Source organism: Gekko japonicus, unplaced genomic scaffold (assembly GCF_001447785.1).
Source record: "Gekko japonicus isolate JY-2015 unplaced genomic scaffold, Gekko_japonicus_V1.1 scaffold203, whole genome shotgun sequence".
Classification (NCBI taxonomy): Eukaryota; Metazoa; Chordata; class Lepidosauria; order Squamata; family Gekkonidae; genus Gekko; species Gekko japonicus.
This window is the reverse complement of record NW_015170280.1, coordinates 142,167-164,395: the sequence shown is the minus strand read 5'-3', so window position 1 is coordinate 164,395 and position 22,229 is coordinate 142,167. Positions and strand designations below refer to the sequence as shown.

General features: G+C 49.0%; 1 protein-coding gene across 3 annotated transcripts in view; it reads left to right on the top strand.

Annotated features, from left to right (window-relative positions):
* LOC107115964 (protein FAM49A-like) overlaps positions 1 to 20,387 on the top strand; it is a 29,946-nt gene extending 9,559 nt beyond the window's left edge. The window contains exons 2-13 of one of the 3 annotated variants that reach the window (XM_015417770.1): positions 6,624 to 6,708; positions 8,987 to 9,067; positions 11,070 to 11,149; positions 12,580 to 12,701; positions 14,079 to 14,184; positions 15,752 to 15,888; positions 16,234 to 16,311; positions 16,473 to 16,589; positions 17,116 to 17,195; positions 17,963 to 18,089; positions 19,405 to 19,475; positions 20,276 to 20,387. In XM_015417770.1, the coding sequence (XP_015273256.1) occupies positions 11,077 to 11,149; positions 12,580 to 12,701; positions 14,079 to 14,184; positions 15,752 to 15,888; positions 16,234 to 16,311; positions 16,473 to 16,589; positions 17,116 to 17,195; positions 17,963 to 18,089; positions 19,405 to 19,475; positions 20,276 to 20,339 (975 nt within the window). In that variant the 5' untranslated portion in view covers positions 6,624 to 6,708; positions 8,987 to 9,067; positions 11,070 to 11,076 and the 3' untranslated portion in view covers positions 20,340 to 20,387. Of the gene's footprint in view, positions 1 to 6,623; positions 6,715 to 8,986; positions 9,068 to 11,069; positions 11,150 to 12,579; positions 12,702 to 14,078; positions 14,185 to 15,751; positions 15,889 to 16,233; positions 16,312 to 16,472; positions 16,590 to 17,115; positions 17,196 to 17,962; positions 18,090 to 19,404; positions 19,476 to 20,275 lie in introns of all 3 variants that reach the window. The other 2 variants (XM_015417771.1, XM_015417772.1) reach the window with 2 other exon arrangements.
* Positions 20,388 to 22,229: the final 1,842 nt, after the last annotated feature.

Genomic DNA, 22,229 nt, shown 5'->3' with positions numbered 1-22,229 from the left:
TTGAGATTGTATCCCAATACTGATTTTTGTACTCTCTTGTTGACTATAAAGGCCACACCATTTTTTCTACGAGATTCTTGGCCACAGTAGTAGATATAATGGTCTTCTGAGTTAAATTCGCCCATTCCTGTCCACTTTAGTTCACTGATTCCTAAGATATCGATGTTCAGTCTTGCCATTTCATTTTTGACCACGTCAAGCTTGCCTTGATTCATAGATCTTACATTCCAGGTTCCTATGCAGTATTGTTCTTTGCAGCATCGGACTTTCCTTTCACCATCAGACACCTCCACAACTGAGCGTCCTTTCGGCTTTGGCCCAGCCGCTTCACTCTTTCTGGAATTACTTGTACTTGCCCTCTGCTCTTCCTCAGTAGCATATTGGACACCTTCCGACCTGAGGGGCTCATCTTCCGGCGTCATATCTTTTAGCCTTTTGATACCGTCCATGGGGTTTTCTTGGCAAACATACTGGAGTGGGTTGCCATTACCTTCTCCAGGTGGATCACGCTTGGTCTGAGTTCTCTGCTGTGGCCTACCTATTAGTCCATCCCAAAAACAATCCTATTGGCTGTGTGTAGTGAGGGTTGGCTACCTAGAGGGTTGGACAATATTGTAACCTAAGACCTAACTCAAAGGATGGCATCTGGGCAAGTGTGAAAACTTGGCGTCAGGATGCTCCCTTGAAGTGCAGATGAAGCTTGGCCATTCCTCTGGTCATCAAAGGTCCATCTGGCAGGAAATGCCAATGTAGAAATAAAGCAGAGATGTGGAGTGCATGACTACCAACAGTTCAGCAATGGGGGCTTCTTCTTCTCAAGTTGTTGTTTTGCTGACAATAATGGAGATGTGTGCTTCCTCACCAGGCTGGTAGCTGTGTAGCTGAAACCTCATTCACATGTTAAGGCTTATGCATGCATCTTCTATGTGTAGTATCACAACAGGTGACTTGTACAGCTTTCTGAGTCTATGTGTGTGTGTGTGTGTGCACAGTCCATTTTGTGTAGCAATAAACATAGTCCATAACTCAAATATCAAGTTCATTCCTTAACACAATTCAGATTGTTTTAGATCCTGCTGCCTACTATCAACTGGCCTTGGGCAGCTCTAATGAAGGTGATGTTTCTCAATCTCTCTAGAAAGCCACCTGCGGCTCAAAATCTTTGTCCTCTCCTAGGTAGGGTATCCATCCTCCAGGTAGGACCTGGAGATCACCTGGAAACAGATCAGTTCCCCTGGAGAAAATGGCTGCTTTGGAGAGCGGACTCTATGGCACTAGACCCCACCGAGGTCCTTTCCCTCCATAAACTCCACCTTCCCCAGGTTCAACCCTCAATTCTCCTGGAATTTCAAAACCTGGAGTTGGCATCCCTACTCATGGGAGGTCCTTCAAAGCCCTTGTGGTGAAAACCCTGCTGTCTTCTATGCTTCAGAGAGGAATTCATGATCTTGTGACCATGGCTGGCTCATACGGAGACAGGTGGCCCTGCAAGGGCTGCAGATACCAGGTCATGAAGGGCTGTAAGGTCAGCAGTGTCACCATGAACGGGGCCTGGAATTTCATGGGTAACCAACATGATTGCTGCAAAACTGACAGGAGAGGTGTTTGCCCATATTTACCAGTGGCATGCTGTACCTATTGTTCCCCCCGAAGAGTGTCCAAGGGCAATCCAAGATGGAGCGTATAGTAATTCCTCAGAGCTGCAAAAGCATAGGCCAGTGTTGCAAGGGGGTGGGGCCTGTATAACAAGTGTGTCTCATAAAAGGCCACCATCGCAGCTTCTTTATCCTTGAGTCAGGCAGGATCTTGGATTGTTGTGGGGCTGATTCACACATTATAAATTCCTTGTGATCCCCATGTGTTCACCCCAGTCCTTTTGATCAGACAAGTGCTGGGAGCGCCTTGCTCAGAACATAATTCCCAGGTGTGCATGGGATTGGGACCATAGAGTGCAGGGAGAAGGGCTACACCATTTTTCTTGCCTGAATCACCACTAGAGACTGCTATTTGCCCCACTGGGGAAACTTACAGGTAGCCCATGATGCCAGCTGCAGTCCACAGAGACAACCCAACTGGAGCCTTTTCTGGCCAGAAGAATGGTGCAGGGTAGAGGCTTACTGCCCCTTTCCCCTTGCACCATGGCCCTGATCTGAATCAGGCCTATGTGCACCTGGGCAATTAAGCTCCTGGCACAGAACTCTCAGCACATGTTTGATCAAAAGGAGCAAAGCAGAGGGTCAAGAGGACTTCAAAAGGTGTGAATCAGAAAGCAGGCACCACACCTGCTCAGACGAGATGAGCACCCACCATCACTGCTGAAGATGAGAAGAGCACCCACCACCACCTCCGAAGACCATCAAAAATTTTGGGGTTCCTCATCAGCATCACTTCCATCTGCTCTGGGTTCCGTTTCAGCTTGTTTGTCCTCAGCCATTGGCCCACAGCTTCCAGACACTGGCCCAGAATGCAGATATTTTCTCACGGGTGCTTTGAGAAAGAGGTGGGTGCCATCTTCTTACTGACAATCCTGAAGCTCCAGATGATTCCTCTCAACCGCTGTACCAGTGAAAACACCCGGTCTTGTGAACTTCTTGATCAGTTCCCATGGAACTGACCTTGCATTTTCTCATGTCATAAATATCTCCAGGTGAGTGCTGTTGCCATGAAGAAGAAGTAGTGATGCTGCAGTTTGAAGAGTACTTGGACTGTGTCTGTGTCAACACCCAATGGCACAATCAGGGTTTCTGTTGACTAGGCATAGCTGGACCAGTTTGTGTTCCAGAAAGATGCAGCAACCCTTTAGCACCATTAGCTGTGGGTAACAAAAACACTTGCAGATTCCCCTAGCTGAGCTATCATCCACATTAACAATCTTCATGGAGATTTTCATTTATGAAATTACCCTTTGGCATTTCTTCTGCCTCAGAGCTCTTTTACTTTGACATACTACAGATGCTAGTTGATTCGGAAGATGTTTCCTGCGATGCTGATGGCATTTTAAGTTTTGAACTCCACAGGCCCAACACAATGAAAAGGCTGATCTCCATGCTTTGAAAATTCCAAGAAGCAGAGACTTGAGTGCACATTTGCCAAATATCTGTTGATGATTGTGGGACATGGGATCACAATGTAGGTATCTAGGCATTGCCCCCTTCCTCCCAAGATAAATATATAACCAAAGGAGACCAAAAATATATGGCAGTTGCACAGGTTTCTTGGAATGGTCACCAATCTGACCTGTTTCAAGCTTTACAGCCCCCAAACTTCAGAGCATTTTGTCATGTGTGAAGAACACTGGGACACGATGCTGCTGCCAACAAGTAGTAGTTTTTAATATAGACCACCTGAGCAATTCTTGAGCAGTTCTGCTCTTTTTAAACGTTTAAGGCCAGAGGAATGGTGTGTTGTTGTTTTTCCCCAGGGTTATACATTGTTTTGGGCAGAGAGAAAAAACTTCTCTCACGACTCACCAGCATGCTAAAAAAATGGCCTTTTTCTGGAGGACTGCAGCATCTCAATTTCATTTGATTCACAAAAAGTTAATTTCAGCCTCCGGAGAAACTTGGGTTTTTATTCTGAGGAAATAATCGTTTGAAGAAGGAGAACCTGTAAACAAGAAACTTTTGCAGTTTACTGTTGTTCTGAACACCTCTTCAGCTTGTTGGTGCTTCATAATTGATTTAGCATAGGATGGGGGACCACAATGGAAGGAAGAGGAACCAAGTATAAAGAAGGCCAAGTTCATACATGCTGGGTTTAAAGCAAACACCTTGCCTGCACCATTCAGCACAAGCTATTGTTTTCTGTATTTGCTCCCAAAGAAGAATTAAGCAGTGGTATGGAAATGAAAACCTGCAGCCTTAGTTTTTGGCAATCAGTTTTGATGGGCAGTTTACTACGGCCATGGTTTTATCCAGGCAAGGAGGAATGAAAGGGTTTGAATAAACTCCTTTATCCTTTCCGCACTAGACCTTAAATCCTGGTTCAACCCTGTCCCCGAACTTACATTCTACACTACATGCGAGTTCACCCCTGTAATTATCTTGGGGTATTTTTTGTTTCCACGTTACATTGAGGTCATCCCAGTTTTGCCCCACACTTGTCCCGGGATAAACGGATGCTGTTATAACCAGGGATAAATGCAAGGTATTGTGTCGTGAGTTGAACTCTGATAAAACCAGGGATGAGATCCAAGTGCGGAAAGGACTAAAATAATGTATTGTGATCTGGACTGTAAATGCAAATGGGTACCTTGAATACAGCCCACTTCCTACTTCTTTTCCATCCACCCTTAAGCCACCTTGACTGTCTATACTCAACTGACCACAACATATAGTTATTCCTGTTTTGGAGTGCTGCTCAAGTTTTTGCATCTGACACTGGTCTTTTGTTTATCTCCCAGAAGCTGTGCTGTTTTATAACACTGTGTTGCTTACAGCTTCGTTCTGAGTAGTTAAGAATGTCAGTGAACATTCCACAACATCACAGCAGTAGTCAGTGGCTGGAAATGGCAGGGGAGGTGTTTGTGGAGAGAGCTGCAAATAATACACAACTAACTTTGAGACTTCTGCCAATTTTACCTATACAACTTTTAAAACTAAAACCTTCTAATTAATGACCATAATAAGGTATCACCTGTTTTGCCTTACAAAAGCACGCAAGGGCAAAGAAATGATCTCTTCTAATGACAGTTCTTTTTGCCAGCTCATTCCCTGGCAAATCTATCCAGATCTGATAAGTGGAAGGACAAAAAGGTACTTCTTCCCGATTTGCTCTCTTTTCCAAAGCTGGCTTAGCTAAAGAGAACAATCCATTTTCTAGGCACATTTCTTAGCAAGAAAGACCACTTGCACAATTTGGGAAGGCTCAGGGGTAGATCATCAGCTTTGCATGCAGAAGATCCCAGATTAAATCCCCGACAGCATCTCCAGGGCTGATATTGATAGGGTTGCCATCTCTGTGTTGGGAAATTCCTGGAAATTAGGGAGTGGCGCTTGAGGAGGATGGCGTTTGGGGAGGGGAAGGAGCTCAGCCGGGATGTGATTCCATAGAACCTACCCTCTGGCACTCCCATTTTCTCTAGGGGAGCTGATCTCGGTAATCTGGAGATCGGTTCTAATTTTGGGAGGAGTCCAGGCCCTACCTGGAGGCTGGCAACCCTAGGTGCTGAGGCACAGGGTTTCTGGCAGGGCCCACTGCTGCCGCTGCCCCTTCCACACTCACTTGCTAGCTCTGCACTACCCATGCTCCCCGCTGCACGCATAGCCGGATACCACTGGGGAAAGGGCTGCAGGGGTTGTGAGCAAGGACTCTTGAGCAGATGGAAGGAGTCAGGACACACAAGCTGGTGGGAGGCATGGAGGTGTGTGGGAGGGAAATAGGGCATGTGTACCTGGTGGTGGCAGAGGAAGGGAAGGGAAGAGATCCTGGGAACTGCCTGCCCAGCTCCCCCCCCCCAAAAAAAAACCTGGATCTGTCCCTGCAGGAGGTGATGTGTAAGAACTCTGAGACCTCAGACAGCTGCTGCCAATCAGAGCTCGCCTTGATAGACCAGTGGTCTCAGTATAAGGCTGCTTCATTTAGAGAGAGGCTCAATGTTAAAACCTCTGTTTGGTATGCTTAAGGGGCCAGGTTCAATCCCTGGCATCCGTGGTTAAAACGATCTGGCCGTAGGTGATGGGACAGACCTCCCCCTTAGGCCCTGGAGAGCCCCAGCCAGTCAGAGCAGAGCTTGATAGCCGAATGGTCTGGCTCTGTAGCGGGCAGCTTCATGTGTCTGAGGAAAGGGCACAATCTAAGCCTGTTGCAACGATGCTGCTCTTGCCCATTCCAATGAGGTCTGTGCCAGGAAACCTGTGGAACTGCATGCAAAGTCTTTTCCATTCAATAAAATCATTAGGGGTCAAGCTAGTGAGGTTTCTGTGTGTAATCTCCCTCACCCCCTCCCACAGAGGCTGCCTTTCTGGACAAGATATCGTTGCCTTTGCAGTGTTTCCCCTTTTCCTTGCAGAAACACAGGCAGCCTCAGAACATCTCAGAGCAGCAAACAGGGTTACCAACTCCAGCTCGAAAATTCCTGAAGATTTAGGGGCAGACTCTGGGGAGGGAGGAACCTGAAGAGGGGGAGAGCTCCGCAGGGATGTGATGCCAGAAAGCCCACCCTTCAAGCTGCCGTTTTCTCCATCTCTGTAGTCTGGAGATCAGCTATAATTCTGGGATATCTCCAGGCCCCACCTAAACATTGGCAACGCTGCCCAGATATCACCTAGCCTGTGATCCACTGCAGAAAGAGCTCAGGTAACGGAAGGATCTCTTCAAATTTATACTAAAGGATGTCTGCAGGTGGCCTGGCAATGCAAGGGAAGACAAAGGACTCTGATGGGGCCAAAGGTCCTTGGCCAAAACTCCTGCCGGTCTGAAAGAGTGCCTGGTGACCTTGAGGAAGGCTTCCCCTCTCTCTGAAGCTGGGTGTAGCTGTTGTGGTACTCCGGGAGTCCACCAAGGACATTGCTCCCTCTGAGCGGCCTCTATCAGCACTTTGAAGGGGAAGGTCTGAACTTGGAAACCTGACGGGGCATTCTCTCTCTCTCTCCCTCTCCCCCCACCCCCCTTCCATGCTGCAGGTTTCTCTTGGTTGATGAGGGGTTTTACGAACCCTACAGATCCTCCCTTCTTCCTGTAGAGGCTGCTGAAGCATCAGGAATTAAGGTAAAGGTAAAGCACTTCTGCTGTTTTGGAGGCAGGGCTTTTGCTTCATTGTCAGCTGCGGGCAGGGGGCCCTCGCCATTCCACCCCCATCCTCCCCAAAGGTTGACAAAACCCCTTGCCTTCCCATGCAGGGTTGCCAATTTCCAGGTGGGCCCTGGAAATCTCCTGGAACTATGACTGATCTCCAAATGACAGAGATGTATTCCCAGGAGAAAATGGCTGCTTTGGAGGGAGGATTCTATGGCATTATTGCTGGCTGAGGCCCCTCCCCAGGCTCCACGCCCCAAATCTCTAGGTATTTCCCATCTCAGACCTGGCAACCCTAAAGCCGGAGGTCTGCCAGGGCCACCTCCACCCCCCAACCCCAATGTGAAACTCCTAGGTACTTCAAGGGCCAGTGCTGTTGAGCCATCACACCCGCCAGGGCATGTTCTCCTGGCCTCGTGCAAAGCTTTCTTGTCTGCAAAGGCCATGGGCAACCATTGCCCCTCTCCCTCCCTTTCTGCCATCTTTGGCACAAGGGAAAGCTGAGCTGGCAACCAGTGTGCCACAGGAGGCAGAACGGGGCACAGAATTCCGGGGGCCCCATTGCTCCAGGGAGCCAAGCCTGATGCAGCATACCTGGCCTAAGCACACCTAGCGGTCTGTGTATGTCCTTCTGTCCAAACGCAAGAGGGGACGAAGGGAAGCTCAGCCGGGAGGGCTATAAGCACCCCCACCCTGGGTCTCAGTGGAAACCCCACAACCACCTCCATGGTCTCTCATTTGTATCTGGCTATGCTGCGATGCAGGCTTCTTCTGAGGACCTTCCAGGTGTTTCCAGAGCATTCCACCTCCACTAGACTCCCCAGCAAGCAACCCAACTGCAGCATTCACATGTGTGGGGGAGGCTTCTTTTCCACTCCATAGACTAACCATTTGAGCAGGAGTTACTCCACTGCAGCCCAGAAGTACCCAGTCCTGCAACCACCCAGGGCTACTTTGGCTGCAGTCACACGGAGCATTAGCCACTCTACAGAGACGGAAGATAGGTGGATTTTCCAGGCACGATCATACCGCAACATCTGGGAAGTGTAGAGCTCCCATGGCTCACCCGAGGCTTCCCGCCAAAGATGCGCCATAAAAAACTAGTACCTCCAAGGTACTAGTTTCCGGAAACAGCGGGGCAAGGGCAGGCATCTAATCATGTTTCGGGTGGTAGGCCGTGGCATCCAGAGCTCGCCCATGTCCCAAGGCGAAAAGGTTCCCCCCCCCAAGTCTCCACGGGATGTGCGCAAGCACCCACCGGCGCATGCGCACACTTTGGTTTTAAAAAATCCCACAACCTCGTTTGCCACGGCAGCGGCGCCTCTGTGATCACGCCGCGCCGCTTCTTTGCCACGCCACAGGATTGTGATATGATCGGCACCTCCCCCCGAACCACGGGACATCAGCGGGATGTATGATCCGCCGGCAGCTCAGTAGTTCGCTCCGGGGCAAACAGCCACGCCTCCCCCCCTCGATATCTGGCCCGTGTGACCGGGGCCTGAGTTCTCCTAAAGGCCCCAACAGGCAAAGGCAGAAAGTGCATACACAGAGGCATCCCAACAGTGCCAGATGAGTTACCAGCTCCAGGTTGGGTCATTCTTGGGGATTTTGTTTTTTTTGCGAGGGTATCCTGGGGGAGGTAAGGTTCTCAGCTTCCAGGAGGGACCTGGAGATCTCCTGCGATTACAACTGACTTCCAGGTGACAGAGATCAGTTCACCTGGAGAAAATGGCTGCTTTGGAAGGTGCACTCTATGGCATTGTACCTCCCCTCCTCAAATCCCACCCTCCTCAGCCCCTCCCCCCAAATCTCCAGGTATTTCTCAACCCAGAGCTGGCAAGCCTATGAGGAGGGTGCTCAGCCAGGTATAATGCCATAAAATCTACCCTTCAAAGCAGTTGTTTCCTCTAGGGGATTTGTCATCTGAAGATCAGCTGGAATTCTGGGACATCTGTAGGTGAGGCCAGGAGATCTCTTGAAATTACAATTATCTCGAGATTAGGGAGATCAGTGCTCTTGGAGGAAATGGCTGTTTTGGAGGGTGGGCTCTATGGCATTATACCTCACTCAGGTACCTCCCCTCCCTGGGCTCCGCCTCCACCCCCCAAATCTCCAGGAACTTTACAATCTGGGTTTGGCCACCATCTGGAGAGTCATGGGGGCGGGAGATGGGGGGAGGGGGTTGCTGCTGCTGCTCTTTTCTCAGCTCCTTGGCCATTCCTTGCTATTCTGTTCTGTTTCTCTCGCTCAGGTCTGCTGGCCATGGGCAATCTGATAAAGGTATTGGGCAAAGATTTAGAAAACTGCCCTCATTTCTTCCTGGATTTTGAAAGTAAGTCCCAAGCGTGGGGAGGGGGGAATTTCTGTGGCTGGTGGCAGCTGGAGTCGCTCTTCTCCACAAATGCAGGGGTTGGGAGAGGGCAGCATCCTTTGAGATAGATTTATATAAGGTCAACACCTTACTTTGCTAGGAAGGGCCAGACAGATACAGCAGCAAAGGGTGCCTACAAAGCTATACCAGTTTAGCTTTTGTGGCTTCCCCAAAGAATCCTGTTTATGGTAGTTTAGGGAGAAAGCCAAGAAATCCCTAGTTTTCCCAGAGACTTTGGAGATAGGGAATAAGCCTGGAGTCTGGCTAGGTATGGCACAACCCTCTGCAGCTGCACCCAGTAGAGGGAGGCCTCCGAAAGGAGTTCCCTCAAATGTTTTTTTTTTTTAATCTTTGTCCCCTTTAAGTCAAGCATTTCCCCCCTATCTCCATTCACTCCCAAATTTATTTTCTTTACTTATATCCTGCTTTTCTCCCCAACAGGGACCCAAAGCAGCTTACACAGTTCTCTTCTCCTCCATTTTATTCTCACAACAACCCTGTGAGGTAGGTTAGTATGAGAGTGTGTGGTTCCAACAATGGAAGTTTGCTGAATGACCTTGGGCTTGTCTGCTACTCTCAGCCTAACTGACCTCACAGGGCTGTGGTTGTGAGGATAAAACAGTGGAGGGAGAACCATATAAGCGGCTTTGTGTCCCCATTGGGGAGAAAGCAGAGGGATAAAAGAAGTAAACAGGATAATAAATAAATAAATAAATGTATAAAGTGCTTGGAGTTATCCTTAGAACATAAGAATGTAAGAGAAGCCATGTTGGACGAGGCCAATGGCTCATCCAGTCCAACGCTCTGTGTCACGCAGTGGCCAAAACCCAGGTGTCGTCAGGAGGTCCACCACCAGGGCCAGAACTCCAGAAGCCCTCCCACTGTTGCCCCCCCCCAAGCACCAAGGAAGTGATGAGGGAGATGAGGGTGCCAGAGAGCAATTTGTCTAAAATTATCCAGTGAGCTGCATGGCTGAGGAAGGAATTAAAGGCGGGACTCTCAGGTCTTGATCACAACACTCTGTCCAATGTGTCTCAAACAAGGAGAATAAAGGGGACCTGTCTTGGGTCAGCAACGGCCCATTCAAGGTCAGCTGTTCGGGTGAGAGAGCAAGATAAGATCTGAGTCCAGTAGCACCTTAAAGACCAATAGGATGCCTGACAAAGGGAGTTTTGACTCTCGACAGCTTATACCCTGGATATCTTGTTGATCTTTTAAGGGGCTCCTGGACTTGAAACTTGCTTTTCTACCACAGACCAACACTGCTACCAACCTGGAGTTATTCTGGTGTCTCTCCATCTGGCAGAGATTCTTCTGTCACTCCCTTCCCAAGGAAATGAGGTCCAGTTTAAAGGTGACAGTGGCCAGGCGAGGGCTCCCAAGTCCCTGTGTGGTGGGACAACCCCTGCTGGGGCCACAACTGTAACTATGGCAGGTGTCTTTTTAAAATGCTGATGCATAAATGCTTTTAGACAGTCTCCATCCTGTTTAAATGGGCCCTGGATGGGGCAATCTTCACCTCATCAGCTTCTGCCCCCCTCCCCTCGTTGAGCAAAGTGTGTGCTGCACCCCCTGAAACCTTGTCGGAGAACAGCGACTCTCTTCCTTCTCTGTTCCTTATCATTAATCTCCTTCCCCATCAGTCAACGCTCATCTCCACTCGGCCAGGAAGAGGCAGAAGGGACCAGACTTGACTCAAAATATGGAGCCTCGGCCTCTGGTCTCCACATTACTGTCCAGGGGGAGCTGATTCAGCATCTGTGCTCTTGTCTCCAAGATGACCCTTGGTGTGGGCATGGGAGAGCACCCTCACTTAGAGGCCAAGATTGGTTGCTGGAGGACTCTTCCTGCCGCCGTGGTGGTGGTGGGGTGCTTTCCACAACCACATTGTCCCACAGACCCCTCCCCTCCCTGCCCCCCACTACCCATCATGCTTTTCTCCCTCTTGTCTCTTCTCTTGCAGGTGTCACATGGGGAACCTTCTTAAAGTGTTGACTTATAACGAGCTTGACCAAGGCCCTAGTTTTTTCCTTGACTTTGAACGTGAGAAGGGATTTTTCTTTTTTTCTTTCGCTGTTTATTTTGAGTCATGATTTGTTTCATTGATTTATTCATTCTTAAATGTTGATTTATACCATCCCATGTCACCTTGCTGGGGGGGGGGGGACAAGAGGTGCAGGAAACGGGGCTGGAGAGCCAGAGAATCAGGGGAAGGTCTAGTGCAGTGGGAGAACAGCAAGGCTGCTGCAGGGGCCACTGTTGCCTGAAAACACCGTCTGGCAAGGAGAGGAGGCAGGGTAGGGTTGCCAACCTCCAGGTGGAGCCTGGAGTTCTCCTCGAATGACAGAGTTCAGTTCCCCTGGGGAAAAACAGCCGCTTTGGAGGGTGGACTCTGTGGCATGATACTGTGCTCAGGTCCCTCTCTTCCCCAAACCCTGCCCTCCCAAGGCTCCTCCTCCAAATCTCCAGGAATTTCTCAACCTGGAATTGGCAACCCTAGAGGGAAGGTTGAACAAGGGAGGGTTTCCAGAAGGTCTCCCGGTTTCTCTGAACAGCAGTCCAGACACTGCACCTCAGCCTGGATGGCGGCCCTGATCTGAGCTCCTTTTCCCAGATGTGTTGGAGGAGAGGCAACTCTCTCCTGAATGAGGCTCTGGTGGCCTCCCCAAGGCATGCTCCTGGACATCCTGGCAGTGCAGGGAGGATTCCAGTGGCACCCAGTGCTTCCTTCTCATGAGCAGGAGCCAACCTGGGGGCAAAGCTTCTGTGTGCCTGGAGCACGGAGTGGAGTACTCCCCTGAATCTGCTACTGTCACTCAGCTGCCTGCCAGCGGAAGGATGTGCATAGTCTTAATCACAAGAGACCAGGACTGTGATAAAGAGGATCTAGGCAGAGGGGGAGAAGTGGGGGAGAAGGGTCCCTTGGCCAGATAGGGTGGGCCACTCCTTGCCAATGTTGCCATTTACTTGGTTTCAGTTTGGTTTCCATGCTTCTGATTTTCTTTGCCCTGCATCTTTATTTTCTGACTTTTCCTCCTGTGCAACCAAGAGCCCCAAAAGCAGACCTGTGGGCTTGCGAGAGAGATGCTTTGCAAATCCTCTCTCTTGCAGGTGCCAGCTCCTGACCGGCTTGCCCAGGCACTTCTGGGCCCAGGCCCTTTCACATCCCCAAGCAGTGTGTCCCAGGATCCCTGGCTATGCTGCGGAGGGACCAGGAGGGGGCAGAGCTCTGAGCTCACGTGTGGCTGCTCCCTTGATGCCCCTGAGAATGTTGGGTTTGCTTATGCAGCTGGGCCAGCCCTGAGTGTCCGTCTGCAGAAGGATGTTTTTGGCACCTTCCCTCCCCCTCCCTCATTCCCTGCCCCACCAAGCCCTACAGACTTCCCGTGTCCACCCTGCATAGGGACAAGGCTGACACCCCTGCTGGGCAAGGCATCTTCTGAATGCTCTCTTTCTGGGTGGGTTTGGTGTAGATGCACAGCCCACGGAAGCCGAGACGGCTGTGTGGAACCAGGTGAATGCCGTCCTGGAAGAGGCCCAGACCATCCTGGCGGAATTGCAGTCCTACACGGGAGCTGGACAAGAGATTAGAGAGGTACGCAGGGCCAGCATTGGCATACCTTGAGGTGGGACAGCTGCTGGGGCCTGAGGTTCTGGCACCCTCTGCCCGCTCTCCAGCACCCATGCCAGCACTCCAGCACCCATGCTCTCTGCTGCCCACAGTGCCGAATGCCGCAGGGGAAAGGGCTACAGGCAGCTGTGAGCATGGGTAGTGGCAGGGATTGTAAACCGAGAAGGGAAGGGCACACAAGGAGGGAGGCATGCGAGTGGGTGGGTGGGAGGGAGGGAGGGCACGAGTGCTTGGTGGTTGGTGGAGAAGGGAACAGGGGCCCTGGGAACTCTCTGCCTGAGACCCCCCCCCCCCAAAAAAAAATCTGGAACCTGCCCTGGAGGTACAGACAGAGCAGGGCCTGCCACTCTCAAAATGAGCTTGATTTCCACAAGGCCCGCAAATTTTATTTATTTATTTATTAGATTTTTACCCCGCCCTCCCCGCCGGGGCAGGCTCAGGGTGGCTTACAAGAGAACCATAGATAAAACAACAATATAAAGTAATATAAATATTAATATAAAATGCACGGTAAGTTATTCAAACCATTAACAATGCGATGGCGATGTGACTGTTATAAGATAAGCGGCACCCCCACTATCAGCGGGCTCAGGCTGGGAATGAGACTGGGACAGGAGGACATAGATGGTAAGACGTGGCTCCTTACCCATATAGAAACATGAAACTCTTAACGAAAAAAGAGACTTGAACTGCAGGAAAGTTATGTTTTAAATGAAGTTGTTCAGCTTAATAGATGTGTAGGCAATTTAAACCATCATGTTCTTGATTAATGCAAATTCAGATGTCAAAATGTTCCAGAAATAGACACATTTACCCAACAAGCTCCAAATCTCACAAAGGCACCTCACAAATGAAGTGCCTTCCTCCATAGCCTTGGGCTTTGCTGGATTCATCCCTTGCTTTCTTCTTGTCTTCCATGGGGATCTGGCACTCCTGGCAGCCCCTGTGGAAAAAGTGCTCCCTTTGGCAGCACACATACTAAAACTGGAATGACACAGAGAAGATTGGCGTGGCCCCTGCAGAAAGAGAGCGCCAGTACCCCACTCACAGTGCACATGTTTGTGGGATTGATCCAGATTGGCTGACAGGACCAGCATAGGCTGGGGAGCTTCTGGTGAAACTGGGGCTTGAAAAGGAACCTCATGGACTGAGGCTAGGAAGCTTGTTGAGACCCGTTTGTGCTTAGGACATGGAAGGAAAGAAGCCTTTGGGACTGGCTGGCAGGGTTAAGGTCAGGTCTGGGATAAAGCTGAGGAGAGACCCTGTCCTTCTTTCCTTGTATCTGGAAAGCTAGTGTAGTGTAGAGGAAAGAGTTTCACTGCTTGGATATTTTGGTTGCAGGCAATCCAGAACCCCAGTGACTTGGAGCTGCAAGAGAAAGCGTGGAATGCAGTCTGTCCTCTAGTGGCAAAGCTGAAACGGTTTTATGAATTCTCTCTTAGACTTGGTAAGCATACGCTTAGCATTGGGATTTGGAGGAGGAAGTGAACCAAAGCCCCACTTCCTTCTCTCCTTCTGCACCCCATAGATGGTGTCCTGCTGCCCAGTTCACCTGGAAACCATTTTTCCATCTTGACTGAGTGAGAAAGATGTATGTGCCCTCACGCGGCAAGAAATTGCATTTACCACACCCCCGAAGGTGATGTTGTGTAGATGCGAGAGCTAGCCAGTAGTTAGAGCAAGACAGGGGGGCAGGCCATGTAGAGAGAAACCTGTCCAGGCTGCAAGGAAGCAGTGAATGTGGGAACTTTAAAGCTGACAGTGGTGCAGGATTGGCCCTTAGGGGTCATCTGATTCACAGGACCAGGCAGTTCTAGGTTGTATCTTCAGTGGCCTCTGTTCTCCTGCCAGATGGCAACTTGGTGGCACACAGTGATCAGCAAAGCAGTGTCTGATGGGGAGGGCCCAGGCTGTGGCTCGAGTGGAGGCTACAAGTCATTTCTGATCAAGGAGATATTTGGCTCATTTGAAAACAAGTTGTGGCTCAGTGGTAGAGCATCTGCTTGGCATGCAGAAGGTCCCAGGTTCAATCCCTGGCACCTCCTATTAAAAGAATCAAGTAGGAGGTGATGTGAAAGACCTCTTCCTGAGACCTTGGAGAGATGCTGTCAGACCAATGGTCTGATTCGGTATAAGACTATCACAACTCTTGGAGTCGGCATATATGTATCAGCCATTAACTGACAGTTACAGATGTGCATACTCTGAGGGTTATGATAGCCATGGTCAGAAAGAACTATTAAACCTGCATTCCTTAGATGTGTGTGCTTAAAAAGTTTAAGATAGCCCTCACACAACCCAGTTCTTTTGCCACACAGCGTATGCCTTATAATCAACCTGTCTTGGCACTATCACATGTTTATATGTTATAGTGTGCATGTATATACAAAAATTTGACCACTGAGGAAGGCCTTGGAGTCTGAAACACGTTTAGTCCTGTTTTAGCATGGTTCAAGGTTATCAACCTAGATATATTGAATCATCAGTCCTGTTTTATTGGTTCAAGGTTTTTAACCTAGCAATATTGAAATGTATCAGGTTATATAGATTCAGGACTTCTTGATTCAAATATTCACCAAGGGTGCATTGTGCCAATGTTTTTAAAGCATAGTTTTAGTGCACTTTGTAATAAATACATATATTTTGGTTTAATTTATTTCTCAAAAAAATTAATTCTTTCACCCAGCCTTTGGGTACTCAGCCTTGTTGCTTCTTAAAGTTGGATTTTCCAACTTCTGTTTTGGTTTCATAAGCATATTGAACACAGCAGTGCCTTCACCCACAATGTGCATAGGTGTGCTGCACTGGTAAATTAAGAAGAGCTCAACATTCACTCCTGGGGCTTGCTCCACAGCCTTACTCACAGGCCTCAACTTCAGAAACTAACTGTGCTGAAGCAGCCTCCCCCTGCCTCGTTCCCTGGTCAGCGACCCACCTAGCAAAATGGGGTCTGGGTCGTGGGCTCCGTCTGCTCTGTAGGTGATGTGCCCTTTTCTGCCTTCTGTCTCTCACAGAGAATGCTTTGCGGAGCCTGCTGGAAGCCCTCACCAGTCCACCATACGCGCCGACTCAGCACCTGGAGCGAGAACAGGCCCTGGCCAAGCAGTTTGCAGAAATCTTACACTTCACTCTCAGTTTCGATGAGCTCAAGGTAGTGCTGGAAGGGGGTCAGGAGAGCACCCGACTGGCAGGATTTTGCTCGCAGACGGGGGTCCCTTGCCTTCTAGTCACCCTAGTGGGGAATGCCATCTCAAGATAAAGTGCCACAGCCCTCCCATAACAGCTTCTGAATTGTGCTTTATGCAAACAATGTGTGCGCATTGAGCAGCTTGTGTACACATCTGTGCACACACACAAAACATGCTCTGAATGATTGGAACAGATGAGGACTTTATGAAAAGCATGCTCAGTTTTCTCTGATGTCAGGACAGAAGCAACCTGTTTCACATTGCGAGGCCACTAAAAATCCCCTCTGCTGTCTCCCTCTGCATGCCAGATGACCAACCCTGCCATCCAGAATGACTTTAGCTACTATAGGAGAACCATCAGTCGAAACCGAATCAATAATTTGCAGGTGAGTGCATTTCTGCCCTTCCCAGAGTTTGGAGCAGTGCAGATGGGGAAATCCTCACATGCATGAGTACTGGAGAATGAAGCCATCACTGTCAGGAATGGTGAGCAGAAATGTCCCCCCACCCCGCCCATCACCACCCTTTATCCTTTCCTGCTCCACAGTTAGATGCGGAGAGCGAAGTGAACAATGAAATGGCCAATCGGATGTCCCTGTTCTATGCAGAAGCCACCCCAATGTTGAAAACTCTGAGCAACGCCACTACTAAGTTTGTTTCAGAGGTGAGTGATATCTCTGCGGAACAGATAGAGCAGAGGTCCATCTCCATGACAAAGAACTGAGGAAGCCTCTTGCTTTCAGGAACTACAAATCACAGAGTGCCTTGACTGGCTGAATTGACACAGTTTTAAATTTGTAGCTGGTAGTAGAGAGCCCTGGCCTAACCTAGCCTGGTTCCATTAGATCTTGGAAGCTAAGCAGGTTTGACCCTGGTTAGTACTCAGATGGGAGAAAAAAAACAGGGTTGCTATGCAGAGGCAAGACAATCACAAACCACCTTTGTTCGTCTCTTGCATTAAAACCCCCAAGACAGGTTGTCATAAGTTGGTTGTGACTTAATGCACACAGTTGGTATTATTATTATTAGACAAGCTCTAAGGGCAGACTCCCTTGCCTCAAAGGAGGTAATCTGTTGGTGTAAGGAGTGGCATTTCTCCCATCAGACATGAGTTCTTGCTTTTGCCCTCTCCCTGGGAAGGACTAATAAGGAGACTGGTAGACCAATCTTTTCCCTTTCCTTCATTTCAGAACAAAACTCTCCCCATAGAGGACACGACTGACTGCCTAAGCACCATGGCTTGTGTCTGCCGGGTGATGCTGGAAACTCCGTGAGTTCTTTGCTTTCATTCACTAAATGCAGAGTCTGCTTTTTTGGCCCTGTTGCCATCTGGGATGGTCCATAGTAAAATCCACATACATCAAATGCCAGGCAGAAAGGCACAAAATAAGTAGGAGGAGTCAGGATCAGTCACCATGGACTTAAGTGTGGTCCTTAAACAAAAAGCCTCTGCTAGTCCTCATGTCTCCCTAACCTGGATGGCCCACGTTAACCTGATGTCCAAAGATAAGTAGGGTCAGTCTAGGCTAGTCTTTGGATGGGAGACCACCAAGGAAGAGGCAGGTAATGGCAAATGGCCTCTGAACATCTCTTGCCTTGGACACCCCATGAAGGGTCACCGTAAGTCAGCTGTGACTTGACAGCAAAAATAAAAATAATCCTCATGCTACAAGGGCCTCTCCAGGCAGCTGGTCTCATGGCACAGGGAACCCACAGCAAGGCTTGGCTCCTTTTTGTCTCCAGGTGTCTGGGGTCTGGGTTCTCCCACTGATTTTAGGGGACTTCTGTGGAAACAGGTAAGTCTTCAGGGACTTTGGGGGCTGCATTCTTGGGTCCCACACTCACAGGAGTACCACTCATTAGTCAGAGGCATCAGTTCAGCTTCCTGTGGGTTGTCTGGTACCAAGAGAGGGCCGAAGCAGACTGGTGCACTTAGCTCTGCGGAGAAGCACTTGGCAGGATCCAGATTCTCATCTGACAGTGCCAGCAAATGGGAAAATGCTCTTCACTGGATCTCTCCTCTCTCCTTCGCCACAGGGAATATCGGAGCCGGTTCACCAACACGGAAACACTCCTGTTCTGCATGCGAGTGATGGTGGGGGTCATAATTCTCTATGACCATGTCCATCCTGTGGGGGCTTTTGCCAAGACCTCCAAAATTGATGTGAGTGGCATTTCAGTTTTCATACAAACAGTAACCCTGTGCTCATCTGAATGGGGTGGGGGGAAGAAGCCATCCTGTCATGCTTACGCCTGCTAATTGGTGCATCAGTAGTCCCGCATCCCACCCCTAAAGTTTACTTCTTTATTTAGTATATTTCTATCCACTCTTTCTCCAAGGCACTCGGGGTGGCATACACCTCATCCAAAGTTGTGTTGCAATTAACTTTCCAGTTCTAGAAAGTGTTAATTGTTTAAGTTCAGATTACTTCTTTCACACACACACTGGAACATACACTTTAGCAATTGTTTGCAAGTGGATTTTCCTGTGTGAAACAGGAAAACCCATTTGCAAACAATTGCCAAAGTGTATTATCTAATGTGTGTGAAAGCCACTGAATCTCCCTCAGTCTCTCTCCTCCTGCCCATTGTATTCTCCTCTCCTTTTTTATTATTATCAGAGTTTTTCTCCTTGTTTCAAAGTCAGGTTTTTAAAGACCCCCTTCCCCGTTCAGAAAGCCCACCAATGGGAATCTTATTGCTTATTTATGAGGATGAACTTTAAATCCTTTGCTCTGTAGAGAGCAAGTCCTACCAGCAATAATGTTGGGATTTGCATTTTGATTGCTGCTGTTAATTCAAGGAGTCCTTCCACCATTAAAGTGGAACTAAAGTGGATCAGTCAGGACTGGAGTTCTCTGGTCCCTCTTTCTCGGTGAAGGCCTCTTCTTTGCCCACATCAGCACCTGCTGAACTCAACCTCTGGTCTGTTGTGGTCAAAATCCTCCTGATTCTCCAAGGCCAGTCTGGCTTTCTCGGGTTGGAAACAGTGGAACAATCCCCGAGCACTTTAATAGAAGACACTCTCATTTCCTGCTGTTTGAACTTGCCGTTGTCTCCCATCCACAAAGAGGCCACGCCAACCATCAGAACACTTGGCCAAATATACTTTGACCCATCTTGCTGTGCCCCCATCCACAGACGTGATGCACTCCTAAGAACATGGATGCTCTTGCACCAACTAGCGACGAATCATGCACTTCCTTCAGGAGTGTATCAAAGACACATGCATTGGGGCAGCCTAAAATTGGGTGGGACGGTTGTTCCCATTTCAAAGGGTGGCTTTCTGCATTGCCCGCTTCCTCAGGCTTATTCACACATTCTGAAAAAGCTCCAATGGGGACAAAAAGGATTTCTCTCTCTCTCTTATGAAAGCTCTTCCTATCATGGGAACCTATTTGGTTGCATTTCACCCACCCGTCCCCCTTCCCTTTGACCATTTGCCTAACCAAGCTTCTGATTTGTTTTAATGCTCCTAGATGAAAGGGTGCATCAAGGTCTTGAAAGACCAGCCGTCCAACAGCACAGAGGGCCTCCTCAACGCGCTGAGGTAAGGTCACCCGAGAGGCTCCTTTGAGAGCACCTTGGACGGCACACGAATTCAAGGGAACTTGAAAGCTCACTCACTACTGTACAATGATCGAGGTGGTCCAAATAGCCCAGTTTGACCCGAGCTCACCATCTGTCTAGAATCCAAAACTGGTTGAGTGGAGAGAGAAGAGCATAAAGATGTGGCATTACAAGGCATAGGAATTCAGAAGCCAGTGTTGGGACAGACACTGCCCTGAGCTACCACCTGTGCTAGATGCACATAGATCTGGCTTAGTAAAAGGAACTCCTCTATATTATTTATTATTATTAACTTCATTTATATCCACCTTTCTCCCCATCGGGAACCAAAGTGGCTTACAGTGTTCTCCCTTCCTCCGCATTACCCTCACAACCACCCTGAGAGGTAGGTTAGGCCCAAGATCACGTGGCAAGCTTCCTTGGCAGTGTGGTGCTTTGAACCTGGGACTCCCAGGTCCTAGCCTGACACTCTAGCCCCTGCACCATGCTGGCTGTCTATACAGAGCCACGCAATGAGGTGAATCACTGTTATTCCTCACTTAACAGATGGGGAAGTGAGGTTGGTGTGCCTTTCCAGAAAAGCAGAGGCAAGGAAAGAGTCCCTCCAAGCCATCAGTTCCAGGGTATTTGCAATTCAATCATTCCTCATTGCTCACCTGTCCCCTACTTGCATGTGCAGTGATGAGCGTCACACAGCCCTGCAGACCAGTACCCGAGCAGGCCTCCCACAAGACAGACAAGGTGCACATTTGTTCACCACAGCTCTCTGCTTCTTCTTAGGTACACCACTCGGCACCTCAATGACGACACCACATCCAAGCAGATCCGGGCCTTGCTGCAATGAAGACCTCCCCCGGGGGGGGGGGAGGAGGTCAAGGGGAACCATTCACCAGCGGCCCAGAGAATTACTCCATGGAACCTTCAACTGAAGTTTTAATGTTGACATGTTGCTATAAATATCCATTGGCCACCATATTCTTCATTTTGTAAAAAAAACACCAAAACAAAAACAAGAGGGGGAGATTTTAAATATATATAAATAAAAATATATATACATATATAAAATTAGGACAGCGACTCTTGCCAACTCAACCTGCCAACTTTTCCCACCTCCTGAGGTAACTTGGCATTGAACTCTGACCAAAGGGCGAATCTTTCCTGTCCCCTCAGCCCTCCAGGTAGGGTTGCCAGCTCTGCGTTGGGAAATATCTGGAGATTTTGGGGGTGGAGCCTGGGGAGGGTGGGGCTTGGGGAAGGGAGGGACCTCTGCAGGGCATAATGCTACAGAGTCCACCCTCCAAAGCAGTCACTTTCTCCAAGGGAACCGATCTTGGTCATCAGGAGATCAATTGTAATAGCAGGAGATCTCCAGGTGCCACCTGGAGGCTGGCAACCCTACTTCCAGGCTGTTCTGTGTCCAATCCCATTTGCATTGTCGTGCTCTGTCCTCTGCTCAACCCCTACAAATTGTCAGAGTCTGACCAAGCTTCAGGAAGGAAGAAGGGCAGAGTTTGGCCCAGAGAGGTCAATCCCATGCAGAAGCCCCAGCCGCCATCTTGGGACTGGGGGGAATGGTCTCTCCTGGAACTCTTCTGGGGTCCAGAGGTGGTTCGAGAAAGGGGGTGGGGTCTGGGGGGAGCTATGTGAGAACCTGACAGATTTCGTCCTGCCTGAGATGTAAATAATGTCTGGAGAGTGACTGTTGACTGGCCTGGGGAGGTCCAGGAGCATTGAGGGATGGTGAAGGGCATCATCGTTAAAAAACCTTCAGCACTGATTCCATTCAAAATGGCTCAGTCACACCTATTAGATTTTTAAATATAAACAATTAAAAAAATCACTCACCCATTATTTTGTACATTTTTGTGTCAAATAAAATGAGATAGGAAAAAAAACCCGATGTGTTGAAAGAGACTTCCCCGGTTGTCTTGTTTTACTATGTTGACACTCTGCATATGCTCAGAGGGATTCCTTTTCCATGATTATTTCACATTCCACAAGTTTGGGGAGACATTTTGGCTGCACTCTGAATAATACTTTCTCTGGGAGGAAGTGTTGAATATGCAGAAGGTCCCAGGTTCAATCCCCGGCATCTCCAGTGGAAAGAATGAGGTAGGAGGTGATGTGAAAGACCTCAGCCTGAGACCCTGGAGAGCTGAGTAGATGGTATTGCCCTTGATGGACGCAATGGTCTGATTCAGCATAAGGCAGCTTCATGTGTGTTCATAGACAGGCTGAAGCCTGCACCCTATGTAAACTAGCCTAAAGAAAGGGGCAGAAATCATTACCTATGAGTAAAGCCTTTATTTTTGTGTAAATCAAGCTTGCATAGTTAAAGTAGCATCCTGCATTGCTATATGCAGAAATAGAATTCTCTCCAATTCAGGCTGCAGAAGTATTTGGCTTGTAAAAGAAGAGGAGGAGGAGGAGGAGGAGATTGGATTTATACCCCGCCCTTCACTTGGAGTCTCAGAGCAGTTTACAAACTCCTTTCCTTTCCCCACAACAGGCACCCTGTGAGGTAGGTGGGGCTGAGCGAGCTCTGACAAACTGCTCTTTTCAAGAACACCTCTGACAGGAACTATGGCTTGCCCAAGGTCATCCAGCAGCTGCGAGTGGAGGAGTGGGGAATCAAACCCGGCCCTCCCAGATTAGAGTCCGTACACTTAACCACTACACCAAACTGGCTTTTGTTGATGCAGAAACTGCTGCCTGTTTTCATTTATGTAAACGG